Source organism: Myotis daubentonii, chromosome 1 (genome assembly GCF_963259705.1).
Source record: "Myotis daubentonii chromosome 1, mMyoDau2.1, whole genome shotgun sequence".
NCBI classification, from domain to species: Eukaryota; Metazoa; Chordata; class Mammalia; order Chiroptera; family Vespertilionidae; genus Myotis; species Myotis daubentonii.
Genome location: NC_081840.1, coordinates 23922287 through 23936571, shown reverse-complemented (window position 1 = coordinate 23936571; position 14285 = coordinate 23922287). Strand labels below are relative to the sequence as shown.

The 14285-nt window shown below is 44.6% G+C and overlaps 1 protein-coding gene across 12 annotated transcripts in view; it reads left to right on the top strand.

Annotated features, from left to right (window-relative positions):
* RGS6 (regulator of G protein signaling 6) overlaps window positions 1-14285 on the top strand; it is a 483467-nt gene that overhangs the window by 388154 nt on the left and 81028 nt on the right. For all 12 annotated transcript variants that reach the window (XM_059691684.1, XM_059691693.1, XM_059691692.1 and 9 more), the window contains 4 exons: window positions 3037-3087; window positions 6801-6907; window positions 8196-8247; window positions 14133-14197. In XM_059691684.1, coding sequence (XP_059547667.1) covers window positions 3037-3087; window positions 6801-6907; window positions 8196-8247; window positions 14133-14197 — 275 coding nt within the window. The remainder of the gene's footprint in view (window positions 1-3036; window positions 3088-6800; window positions 6908-8195; window positions 8248-14132; window positions 14198-14285) is intronic.

Sequence of the window (14285 nt, the reverse complement as noted above, 5' to 3'; positions counted from 1 at the left end):
CAAATCAGTCCTCGGAAGCCTAGGACACCCCGCGTCCACAGAGAGAGAGTCCACAGCCCTGGGCATTGTTGTGCTGATGGCCACCACGTGTTCCAGTAGCGTGTGTGGGATGGCGGGGTGATGGGTGCTGCTGCCGATTGACGGCAGTGGCCAGGACAGCCACGGGCAGCAGCCCAGCCCTCAACCAGGGCCAAGGACAGCCACACCAGCCCCCAGATGAAGACATTGACTGTCATGGGGGCTGCACCCAGGACAAGAAACCAAGGCCTGTGGTCCCCACAGTGCCAGGGGAAAGGAAAAGGGGCCTTTGTGATTGTCCCCTTTTCACTCACACACAAAATGTGATTAAATGGGATCCTTCAGTTCTGAATGCAGATGGGGCCTTGGTGGACTAGGCAGACAAGCAGGCCAGTCGCTGAGCCCGTAAAGCCAAAAGGGGGTAGAAACCCAGACAATGGTGCTGCGGGCTGGGGTGGGTGGAGGGGGAACGGGTATGACAGCGAGGAAGGAGTTTCAGTGTGAATGAATACTAATTAGTGACATGGATATTAATGATGACAGTAATTAACAGGGGAAAGGAAGGGCTGTCATTGTCCCAGGGTGAGTAATCAGTCTTGGCAGGTGATAAATAATGGTTCCGCCAGCTCAGCAGAAAGATAATCCGCCTGCCCCGGGGAGAGCGGTTGCTGATGCTGGAAACCTCTCCGTTTCCAGGCAACCCGCAAAAAAGGACTATTTTTCTTTGGAGGAAAAAACAGGTTAGCGTCTCTCCCCCACCCCCAACTTGGGATTACAGTCCTTATTTGATTTCTGCTTTGTTCTTCATTTCCTAGGACAAATGTTGAACTTGTATAATTTGGAGGAAATGGACCCGCACGCACAAGCACACACAGACATCCTCTCCCTTTCTCTCGAAGAATGTGAATGAGTAGGGGTGCTTTGGATCCAAAGTTTAGCTCATAGATGCCAGCCAGGAGCAAGAACAGGGGAAAGCTCAGAAGTCTTGCTTTTGAGGTGGAGATGTGGGGAGGCCTGCAGCAGTGGAGACTGGTCCTGGGGTGGTGGGGGAGGGAGGACATACAGAAAGAGTAGGATGGGCCCCTGGCTGTTTACCATGTAAAGAGAGTTCATCGACCTTCCAGAGAGCCAAAGAGAAGCAAAATGTCTAGGCACTCAGGCCGGAACTGGTCTCCCCACTGGCAACTAAATTTCTAGAAACTTGAGTTCTGGTAAAGGACAACAGTTAAACCCCTCTGCATGCTCTCCAGTCTCTCAGGTAGGAATCTATCCCAGGAGAGCTGTCCATGGGCCCTCTCTCTCCTACCAAGCCTTACACCCATGCCAGGACTTGAATATCTGGAAATGCTCCCCTTTCGGGCTATTTTCTGTCATGCATACATCCTGAAATGACAAAGCCACCTTCATAGGTCTGCACAGGTTTAAAGTGAGATTTGGGGTGAATTGATTGGAAGTTCAGAATCCTCCGAAAACAACTCCTCATGGGAACTGGGCTGCCCTAGGAAACATTGGTTCTAGGAGCCACATTTCCAAATGGAGGTAGACAAAAGGGAATTAATTGTGACCAAAATGATGAGAGACCCAGGCATGGCTCATGAGGTGGGGATGACACTCAAGGAGATGCTGATAGTATGTCAGATGAACTGCCCAAATGTTTGAAGACCTGTCCCACAGGGTGAGAAGGTCTGGGTTTGTTTTTCTAGCATTAGAATGCAAAACTTGCCGAAACCGGTTTGGCTCAGTGGATGGAGCGTCGGCCTGCGGACTGAGGGGTCCCGGGTTCGATTCCGGTCAAGGGCATGTGCCTGGGTTGCGGGCACATCCCCAGTGGGAGATGTGCAGGAGGCAGCTGATCAATGTTTCTAACTCTCTATCTCTCTCCCTTCCTCTCTGTGAAGGATCAATAAAATATATTTAAAAAAAAAAAAAAAAGAATGCAAAACTAAAGCCAAAGAGAGCAAGCCACAGAGTAAGTCCAGTTTCTGCTCCTAGAAATCAAAGACGATTCCACTGGGACAGACTGGCTAGGAGGGATCTGTGAGTTCCAAGGTTCTGGGATTTTTCTAAATGGAAATTACAGCACCTCTTGCCCAGGGTGTTGCAGATGGGGGCTCATGTATTGGCTGGAGTTGGAGCAAGTAAGTTTTAAAAGTCCCTTCTGACTCTTAAGATTTTAAATTAGTTAAGATAATACTAGGTGCCTAAACAGGTAAGCCCCCAATTTCTGGGGCTTAACATGACACACTTTCAATCAGGTCAGAGCCCCAAATGGGCATCAGTTTTCATGGTTGTTCAGAAGCCCAGGCTCCTTCCACATTGTGGCTCTGCCCGCTCTGAGCCCTTGAAGTCCTCTCCATTCAGCCAGCAGGTGGGGAGCAGAGGGGTATGGAGCTGTGCAGGGCCACATGGGAGTTTTCACGGCCTGTGTCTAGAAGCGACATTCATCATGCCCACTGTCAGAACTCAGTCCACACCAAACTGCAGGAGCATCAGGAAATGTCACCTGGCCGAGGGAACAAGTGAGTACAGAGAAGTTTCTCCCACAGACTGACACAGGGCTACTTTCTTTCAGGGCAGGCCCATGCCAGAAGAAATTAGAGACATTTTCAGGAACATTGTCAGCCCTTGTCAGTAAGGGTAGGGAACGGAGGAGGCTGCTCTCCATAGGAAATGGTCTGCAGGCCGGGCATGGTAAAATTTCACCAGCCCATCTTGGGGAAGTCATCCAAATCTGTATGCGCAGGATGTCCCCTATAGATGCTCCCCAGAAATGTGTGCACACAAGATCCTTCGGCATCATCAGAGTTGGATTTTTTTTTTTTTTTAAAAGAATGGGATTATAACTGTGGAAGTGAATGAATGGGTAGAAAGAGTGTGTTAGGATTGAAAAGCACCAGTATCGCCCAGCTCTCTAGGTGTGTGCTAATTCAAATGAGGATTCTCTTAGGTAAACATACTTCTTCTGCCGCAGGGCTTACCACCCACCAGGTCTTCAGGTGAATTGCTTTATCATTGCAGGTACTGACATTGTGCAGTGGCTGATGAAGAACCTGTCCATCGAAGACCCAGGTACTTGACCTTCGACCCTGACTTTATCCCTCATGGTATCAGTAAACATACCACATAACCAAGTTCCAGACTAGATCTCCTACACTCCTGAGAACTGGGCTTATAGGTGAATCCCAAGATGTGGAACCTCTTTACTTACAAATGAAATTGATTTATTTTCTCCACTGAATAGCTACCTTTAAATTTAAATCACCCTTTGAGGAAATGAGTAACCATTGAGAATGCCAAAGAGCCCAATACAGTAACATGTGAAATGAGTTGAATTCTCATTAGCCACAGCAATTAAAGATAAGTTGTAGCGCTGTCACTGAGCAGCCTTCCAGACCCGGATCTTAAAATTAGATTGCCTCATTCACAATTAAGATGTTTAATTATTTGCTAAGATGCCTTCTGTTTTCTTCTTCTGCAAGAAGGGAAGGAATTATTTTTTTTTCAACTTTAATTGTGCATTTCAATTAGGAAAACCTTACCAGAAAGACAATAACAAAACTCTAGCCAATAAAACAGTTTCCAAATCTGTCCTCCCACCAGTAAATAAGCAGTAAAATTTATTTTCACAGCATAATTAAAAAATGGGGAGTTCTAGACAAATGAAAATTCTAGATAAGTATAGCTTATTACCATGTGTTGTTAGTTAATACTTTTCTGAATTTATTTTTCACTCCCTATCTTAACTGAGTATTCCTGGTGCCTGTATTTCATATGTATAAATACCCATACATGTATTCTGATGTTCTTACAGATTAGACCTCTTTGCCCCAAATTAAATGGCCTCCAATTACTATGTTTTTTTAAAATATATTTTTATTAATTTCAGAGAGGAAGGGAGAAGGAAAGAAAAATAGAAACATCAATGATGATTAGCTGCCTTCTGCACGCCCCCTACTGAGTATCGAGCCCACAACCCGGGCATGTACCCTGACTTGGAATCAAACAATGACTCCCTGGTTCATAGGTTGACAATCAACCACTGAGCCAGGCTGGCTGGACAATTAGTATGCTTTTTAAAGATCTTTTCTCAAGTTCCCTTTCTAGATGTCTGTCCTTCAGCTATGATTCTTGACTGGGGTCAGTATGTCAACTCAGGCATTCCTGTATGGTAATCTGACGCTCCTAATATACTATTGACTACAAAACAATACAATTTACATAGAGTGTGATTAAATATAGTTGCCAGAAACCTGAGTTCCTGAAAAGCAGGTCATTAATGAAGTGACAGTAGCCTTTTTCACCACCTTGATTAATGGCCACTCTCATGACTCATGGAAATTCTCAATTCTAGTCAAGTTCTTTATCCACAGGGGAAAACAATACCTGCCAATCCTTTTAAGGAAAGAACCTGAATCAACTGGCCTTTCAGTTTTTCCTATGCAGCCTGGACTTCTGATTGTCCACTTACAAAACTGGACTGAATAAGTCTCTTCCAGCTTAGTTACATGTATTTAAAGTCAACATTTCTTTTGATGATGATGCTAAACTAAGGAGCACCTTTCTTCACGGTGGTCTCTTCCAAGAGCACTGTTTTCCTCGCCCTTCCAAAATAATCATGTGTCACTAAAATATCTTATCATTATTGTTGTTAGTAGTTGTAGTGGTAGTAGTAGTGGTGGTGGTGGTAATAGTAATAGTAACAGTAATAGTAATAGTAATAGTAATAGTAATAGTAATAGTAGTGGTTAGTAGTAGTGGTAGTATTAATAGTAATGGTGGTGGTGGTAGTAATTGATAGTAATAGTAGTGGTTAGTAGTAGTAGTAGTAACAGTAGTATAGGTGGTAGTGGTAGTGGTGATAGTAGTAGTAGTGTGGTGGTGGTGGTGGTAGTAGTAATAATAGTAATGGTAGTGGGTAGTAGTATTATGCTGAGAACCCTGAACCAGCTAGTGGTAGGAGAGATGGTTCGAAGTCCCCTCTGGCCCTAGTATGAGGAGCTTCAGTGAAAGGTGTACATGACAAGCGTCATGTCTCTGAGGGTCAGCTACACTCTGATGCCCTTAAGAGCACTTCCAGGTATTGGGAACTGCATGGGCTTCTGAGCAGGAGGAGTTACAAGTAATTCACCAGCTGGGTATAGAAGGGTGGAAACAAGGCAAACGAAGGCCCTGGGAAGCCGGACATGTCTACCTCCACCCCTCTCTCCCTTTCTTCTTCCCGTCTGCCACATTTCTAAGCAAAAGCCCTTTTGCTCAAAGAATGAAGCGAAAGTTCTAGCTCTAGACCGGTGACATGAAAGTCATCTTCTTAGTGGATTTCGTTCTTCCTTTCCTGGGCAAGGAGCAGCTACAGGTGATAAAACTCCCCTTTTTTTGCTGGACCCATGATGCTTAAACCATATAGACTTTAAAAAGCAAACTGGTCAGCACCAAGCAGGTAAAATAAAACTCCATTTGTTTTAATCCCACCAGTTACCCATGCACATTCCTTCCAAAGGGGGAGAGGTGGCTCTTAGTAAACACAGCACCTGGATTATACACAGCCTCTTGAAAAGTTGGCAAGTAAAGCCAAAACAAATCGCCTTTAAAAACTTACAAAAACTTGCAAAATTAGTTCCTAGAACTCCTCTTCATGTCAATATTTTACACATCTGACCCAGGTGGAAAAGGGCAAATAGGAGTACCAGGGGGGACATCTCTAATACTCTCAACAATAAAGGTATTTTAAAAAATAATAATAATTTCCACATACAAAAATTTGTTTTTACCAGTAAAAGTACTTTTATATGTGTAAAGAGTACTTCTATATTATTACGTGTGGTATAATCATTTAAATTCATTATTTTTCTTAGCTCTGCTCAGAATAAATATAAATTCTTTTTAAAAATATATTTTTATTGATTTTGGAGAGGAAGGGAGAGGGAGAGAGATAGAAACATCAATGACGAGAGAGAATTATTGACCGGCTTCCTCCTGCATGCCCCCTACCGAGGAATTGAGCTGCAACCCAGACATGTGCCCTGACTGGGAATTGAACCGCGACCTCCTGGTTCATAGTTTGACGCTCAACCACTGAGCCATGCCGGTTGGGCTAAATATAAAATTCTTAATGATTTATGTGAATCTAGTTATGGTTGGAGCTAAAGTAACAAAACAACATATTGATTGTGGCAAAAATATAAATTTTTTACCACATTGGCCTCCCTGTGCCATTGCCCACTACACTGCTCACCACAAAAGTGAGGCTTGCCTTTATGACCCTAAGAGAAGGGGCTGTCACAACGGACAATGCAGTTTGAGTGCAGAGTGTCTGTGGGTGGCGAGGCTGCGTGCTCACTGCTGAGGATGATAAGAAATGAGGAGAATAAAAATATGAATCAGGGCGGCCGGCACTTACTGAGCACTGACCCTGCCCCAGACACTGCTACACACCTTATGTGAACTATCACAGATTTGTCTACACCAGAGCTCAAACTCCTCACCATGAGCACTTTCTGCTGGAAGTCTTGGGGGGAGGTTAAAGTAATGTCAGACTCTCAGAGCTGGGATGCAGAGGAGTCCCAGACACTTGGTAGTGCTTCCCAACCATTGACACTCCCCCAGCCCACTCAATCATATCATAAAGTTATTGAACGATCAGTCAATCAGCCAGGAGTTATCCAGGGGTGATGACAGTTGACTTCCTGTTGCCTTTCTGCACTCACAGCTTACATATCAGCTACGTAGCCCTCCACTCTGACAGCTTCCTAATCACTTCTCTCACTTACGTCCTGTCCCCGCAGTTGAAGCAATACACTTGGGGAGCCTTATAGCTGCCCAGGGCTATGTCTTTCCCATCTCGGACCATGTTCTCACCATGAAGGACGATGGCACCTTTTACCGGTTCCAGGTAGGCCTGCCAGCTCCTCCTCCTTCTCATCATCCTCTGATTGCAGATTAGAGACACATGGAAAAACTGAGTGTAATTAAGGGAGCAACGCTTACCTCCCACCAGCTCGGGAAAACCAAGCAAACTTCTGTCTGGGCCCTTTGTTGCTCCACCCAAATAATACAGAAAAGCCCTCGTGGAGAACCTACTATTGATTGGACAATTTATACATATTTCCTCATTTATTCTGGAGAACACATTTCTGGGGGGCAAATGTCACCCATTTGCTAGAGATCTGCTGTTTCCTCTTATAAGGGAAAGCTAAGGTCTTCAGAGAATTCATAGGCACTTAGTAAGTCTAAGAGATAGCCTTGGTTGGAACCTAAGTCAGCCTTATAGCAAAGTCCATGATCTTTCTCCTGAATCATGCTGACTTCCTGTGTGATGTTTCTATTCACTACCTGTTAACCCATCACACCTGTTTTCCGATCCTTTTCTCAGATCCCATCCTAGATCTGGGGCAGAGGATAAGGGATGGTGTCCAGGTCAAAACCAAAGGGTTTAGAAGCGAGTTCTTCAGACAGGGCTAAAGAGTGTCTTAGTCTGCTCAGGCTGCCATAACACAATACCGTGCTGGGTGGCTTAAACAACAGGCATTTATTGTTCACAGTTCAGGAGCCTGGACGTCCAAGATCAAGGTGTCAGTAGGGTTTTGTTTGTGGTGAACATGCTCATCCTGGATTTCAGATAGCTGCTTCTTGTTGTATTTTTGAGACAGAAAAAGAGACAGAGAACGAGAAACAGATCTGCTGTTTCCTCTTATAAGGGCACTGATCCTATGGGATCAGGGTCCCACCCTAAAAGTCTCATTTTACCTTAATTACTTCCTTACTCCAAATACAGCCACAGAGGGTTAGGGCTTCATCATATGAACTTAGTGGGGGAAGGGGAGTGGGCGGGCACTACTCAGGAACTTGGGGCTTGTGCCCAAAAAACCATGCCAGTCTATTTTCTGTAGTTAGACTTCTATTGTCTCAGGATAAGAAAGTTTTGCCCTATAAACTAAGTTTCTCATTTTCTCACTTATTTATTTTCCTGGATTCATTTCTCAGCACCTAAATTAAAATGTTGACTGGCCTCAGCTGCATTAAGAACAGGAGCGGGTTGGGCTGTGGTGTCAGCACAAAGGAGATGGGGACAGAGCCGGTCCTAGGGAGGAGTCCTCACTGGGTGCAGGGAGGGCTGACCCTGACCCCTAGGCAGGGGAGGGCAATTGCTTCTGAGTCCTGACACCTCTGCTCTTTTGCAGGCTCCCTACTTCTGGCCATCTAACTGCTGGGAGCCTGAAAACACTGACTATGGTGAGCAGGGAAGGCACAGCCCACACTCAGGGTTACTGCTGGGAGTGCGAAGGCAAATGCTTGGTGTTGGCGATGGAGTGCAGGGGAGGAGGTTCTTCACCCGGCTTAGCCCTTTGTCACACTGTTGACATGTAATAAGCATCCTGTTCACATGATGGAGAAAGGCAGCGCACACTGGAAGATGCAGCCGTGGGAAGGAAATGGGGGCAGAAGAAGTCTATCAAGGGTGGCCAATAGGTTCATTCTGTGGGGCCGTGGAAAACCAGGATCCCACAGCAACTCTGTAGGACTTTTCCCAGGAGGACTAGATCAAGGGGCCACCACCTCCTGACCCTTTCTATCCTCACAGACTTGTTAACATTTATTAATAACTCACTGGTGTTTTTGATAGTTGGAATTTAGGGAGAAACTGCAAAATATCAGAGCAGGGATATACAGACGTTACCCTGGTCCAGAAAAATAACGAGTGGGTGAAGCTGGGAGCTGGGTAAGCAGGGAGTTGCCTTTGTAAAGGGAGGGATCTATTAGACTCTTGCCGTATGCTCTCTGTGGAGGCTGTTTAGTATTTCTATGTGCCAGTCCTCTAAAGAAGTGACATTGTCCCTCTACTTCAGATAAAGAACCAGCAGCCACCTCCTCACCCTTATCACAGTTATCACACTGCTTTCCACTTGTCTGGGAGCTCCAAGAGCGCGGGGTTAGTCCACCTTGTTCATTCTCAGACCCCCCCAGTGCACACCTGAGGCATAGCTGGTGCTGAGTATTTGCTCTTTATTAAAGGCTCTTAGCAGACACTCAGTGGAGGCAGCAGAATTTGAACTCGGATCTGAGTGGCTCCAAGGCCCATATGCTCCTTTCATGGCCCTGTGCGTGGCATTGTGCAGAAGCACCTGTCCCTTTGCACAGTATCCTCATCACTGGCTCAGCTGCTGGATCGCACAGTGGCTGTCCTTTCACTGGGCACTTGATGAGACCAGCAGCTCCACGCCCCTCAGGCTCTCTGCAGGATTGTGGGCACAGGCAGGCAGGCAGGCAGCAGCAGCCACTGGGTGGTGTTTGGGGAGCTGGTCCTGGAGACCTGTGTGACCAGCTATGCCCTCCAGGCCACACATTTGAGGGTGGGGTAACTAGCGATTAGAAGCAATCCTAAGGATGGAATGTGAACAAGTCATTGCCTAATAAGATTACGGATGCTGTTTCCAAGTCTGGAAAATGGCCCTCATACAGAAGACAGGCCCCTCTCTTGTCACATCAGCTGTCTGCAGGCACCACCGCAGTCCCCTCTGGAACTGGGCTGCACCCTAAATGATGTGATAAGTGGATCCAGCAAGGCTTCTGGCTTAGAATGGGAGCTGCATTTGGCTGCTCATAAAACAAGTGTTTCTGGGGCTGAAATTTTGCTAACAAAAGCCCAATTCAGAATTTGAATGATTGTAGCTGTTTCGTGCAGCAGCCATGTGCCCTTGTGAATGGGGAAACCAATATTTTTCCAGGTGTAGTGAAGTGGGGAGGATGGTAGGACCAGAAAACTGGGCCCAAGTAAGATTGAAATATTTACTTGACTGTAACACCTAAGCCATCTACCACTGCATACAATGGACATTATTTCCCTTTCTCTACATGTTTTCTCTGTTTTCTAATTTTAGTTGTCCAGCATAAACAGGGATAGCAATAACAATTTATATCAGGCTCTCATTAAAGCAAAATTATTTTTTTAATTCATATGCCTTGATTTTGGCAAATCAGATGGAGAAGTCAAGGTGTACGATTCAAAATCACTTGCCAACATTTCCAAAGCAGTTTAGTCAGAAAATATTTACCAAGAAAGAATTCAGCACGGTGGGCCTAGCATTGACTAGCTCCACTAGCTGTGTGATCTTAGCAAGTTCCTTAACCTCTCTGTGCCTCAGAAACTTCATATTAAAAGCAAAATAATAACAGTACCTGTCTCCCAGTGTTGTCTTGTTAAGATTAAATGAACTACAAGTAAGGTTTGGTGTATGGCAGATAGTAAGAAGTCAATAAAACCTCAGTGGTGGTTGGTATTATCATTCCTAGACTGATGTTTGATCTTATTGGTTCTCTGGTGGCCCTCTTGCCAGGAAAAAATGTGAAATTGAAGCTAAGAATTCAGAATAGGTATGGTTTGGATTGACAAAGAACCAGGAACTTTCATTCACTCAACAAACATTTACTGATCACCTCCTCTGCATCGATTGCTCAGTCACCTCTTTGAATGAGTCACAGTCTTGTTCTCCAAGCATTCCAGAGAGGTGGCATGATGGGGCTAAGAAGGGCAGAGTGAGGAGTCTGATCTGAGTACTCAAAGGTTTTACGTTAATGAAGAATGATTGAGAAAGTTCAATAGTTTGGGAGGGGCAGGTTGATTAAAAAGCCTTCATAGTCGAGGAGAGACATTTAGAATGCAATCAGCAGTGTTAGGGAGCCATATGGAGCCCCAATAATAGAGAATGACCTGAAAAAAAGTGTCCTCGTCTATAAAATGAGGACAGTAGAGAACCCACTTCACAGGGTTATTGTGAGGAGTAAGTGAACGCTGGGAAGGGCCCTGACACTCAGTGAGCGCCATGTAAGTGGCAGCTGCTCTCATGGTGATTTCCCCAGCACGTGAAACAGTGCTTGGCACATAGAGACATTCAATACACTTTTAAATGGGAAAATGAATAAATAAATGGGGCAATGACTGTCATAGTGGAAAAAGAGCTCTGAACGAGACCTTAATTCTATTTCCACTTCCACCCGTAACCAGAGGTGAGTAAATCAATTCACCTCTCTTGGCCTTTAGTTTTTCCATCTGTCGATAAAGGGTCCTTACTTGATGGTTGCCAGGGTTACTTTCAATGCTAAAATTCCATTGTTCTAAAAAGTAATTAGAGGGTATGAGGAAAATAGAGAGATACAATCTCCTACTTTAGGAGATTGAGATAAATAATGATGTCACTAGCACAGACAGTTTGGAAAATGAGTCAGTTTTTAAAGTACATTGAGGTAGAATAAAGTCAATATTTTTTTAATGTTCAATTACACATGTTGCACATGAATCCATTCTGTTTATAAATTTTTAACATGTTCTTTTTTTACTATTTGCATTTTTATTTTTATTTTTCAATTATACTTTACTTTCAATATCATTTTGTATTGGTTTCAGGTTTACAGTATAGTGATTAGACAATCATATAGTTTACAAAATGATCCCCCAATATTTCCAGTGCCCACCTGGCATCATACATAATTACCACAGTATTACCACAATATATTCCATATTCCCATGACTATTTTGTAGCTACCAATTTGTACCTCTTAATCCTTTCGCCTCTTTCACCCAGTCCCCCAAGTGCCCTTCCCTCTAGCAACCACCAGTTCCCTCTCTGTAACCTGTTCTATTTTTGTCACAATGATACACAATGCGCTTGTGATGGCATTGCATCATCCAAGTGAGAAGCCAATGGGTGGGAATGCCAGGTATGAGGGCAAAAAGACAAAGGTTTTTCAATGAGAAATTAAATATCCAAGAAAAGCCAACATCTGATCTTAAAGCAAGTCCCCCAGATGCCCTGGTATAGGACCAGCTGCTGTTGCCAGCGGCCATTTGATGGGTTAGATGTTAGGGCAAGCACTGTGGAGGGCACCGTAGTGGTGCAGACAAGCCCAGGGAAGGTCTGTGCCAAGAAGAGGTCCACTCCACAGCCACGTCCCACCTCCCTGGTTCTGGTGAACAGATTCCCTTATATCTGACATTAGCCACAGGGGAAGTGCGCTGAAAGCATGCCACCATGTAACTCATGGTGATGGGGAATGGTACCAGCTTTTCATTCCTTGCATGGTACTTTATACTTTATAACCTAGCTGGCCCATTTTGACCTAGATGGGTTGTAAATTTCTGAGGACGATTCTGCCTCCATGGAGTCCCAATCTGACTTAAACTTTCCTGCGTTTCACATGTGGCCAGTATAAAATATTATCTGAGGCAGCAGGGTCAAAGCAGCCACCACCTCCACTGACCTGCACTGCTCCTGGGTCATCCAGACCAGGCCTGCTAGGTCTGGCGGCATGCCAGGCTTCCTGCTCCAAGTCACCCCCAAGTCCACAGGCTGCCTAACCAGAGGTCCAAAAGAGACCAAAAGAGTACCTTTATCAGACACAATGGAGAGCTATATAGCAGCTTAGTTCATTGAAAAAGTTGGTAAGTAGAGAATCATGAAAAATGATACATACATTTCTTAATGTAAGACATACAAAGCTATATTCACTTGGCAGTCTCTTAAGGGAAGACCAAAGAGTCACTTTGATTATGGGCCCCAATAATTTGAGGGTATTTTTCTTCAGTAAGTCATACTCAAAATAAACCACCCAGTTTGGGCATCTTTAAAGAGCATCAAGAATTTAAAAACACTTTTGAAGCAACCTGTCTGTTTACTGCTCTGAAATTTCTATTATGTTTTCTCTTTTTTTTCCTTCAGTTATCTCACCTGTACCAAACTCATCAGCAACTATCTTAGCCAACACTCCTATATCAAGTTGTTCTGAACCATTCAACTTCATAGAAACAACTCTCTCTTTTCACATGATTTGCATCAGTGTGTGTAATATTTAGTGCACTTGCATTATTAAAATAACAAGTGTGCCTAACATAAGCATATTTGAAGGGGAAAAAACAAAACTGACTCTCATCCACATACAACTCTGGTGTGAGCAGAAGGTTCTAGCATACTCTAGGCTGCCATCAGTAAATTTTTCAGACCACATGGAGGAGGTTGTCTAATTCAGCAAGGAGTTGCCTACATACCCTTGTGTACTTAAGTTGTCAAACAACAGATAGGTCCTCTCTTGCTTTCCCTTCTGGTTATTCTAGTGTTCATTTATCCCATTCATCTCTTGTCTTCCCTGCATTGGTCTACTTGTCACTGGAGAAGGAGGGAGATACTGAAGGAGCAGAGGTAGGGAGAGGAGGTAATGAAGGCCATGTTTGAGGGAGAATGTCCTGGCAACTAAGGGATAAGAACCCTTTCTTAGCTTGAGAAGAGCGAGCTAAATTGCCCTCTTTTTCCACTGTTCATCTACTCCACTGGCATACTCAGCCCTGGTGCCGGGTATAGGGAATCGGGCTGAGTAGGACACAGCCTCTGCCCTTGAAGAGCCTTCAGCCTAGAGCAAGACCCCGCCTACTAAGCCCATAATTATAGTGCATTGGGATTAGTTTTCATGGTGGATAGATGTGATGCTGAGCTATCTAGAACACTAAGCTGGATCTTCATAGATTAGTAGGAGGTTGCTAGATACACAGAGGGAAAGAAGAGAGAAAAGGGAAAGCGTTTCTATGGAGCAGCCACATATGCAGAGGAGTGGAGCTGAAAGATGTTTGGTAGCCTCACATGCCTGAGTGAGGAAGGGAAGAGACAAGCAGACTGGATCTTAAAGAACCAAATACGCTACTCCAAGGAGCCTGACCTTTCTTCTGCGGTCACCGAGGAGTTGATGCAGGCCATTTAGGCAAGAGGGTAACATGGTTATATTTGAGAAAGATTAACCTGATGCAGGATGCTTGGGGTAAAGGAGAGGAAAAGTATGGAAGGGAGTTGTTAGGATTAGAAGATGGGATCCTCGTCCCATCCTGACTTGCAGAAAGATTCCTAAAGATGAGGTGTCATGGATTCCACATAGAAACATATTCTTCACAGCACAGCTGGGCACTTAGCCAGCTGGGCTGGCTGCTGGTTGGATGGATGAGTGGATGGATGGATGGATGGATGGATGGATGGATGGATGGATGGGTGGGTGGATGCATGGATGGATGGATGCATGGATGGATCGATGGCCAGATGGATTTGTGATTGTTTGTATTGTAATTTCTCTTCTTTCCTCAGCCATCTATCTTTGTAAGAGAACAATGCAGAATAAAGCAAGGCTGGAATTGGCAGATTATGAATCAGTAAGTATGATTATTTTCCAGGGTAGGTGTGGGAGGAGAGTACAAATCTATCTGCAACTGGGTTTTATCTTGTATTTTTCCCCTTTGC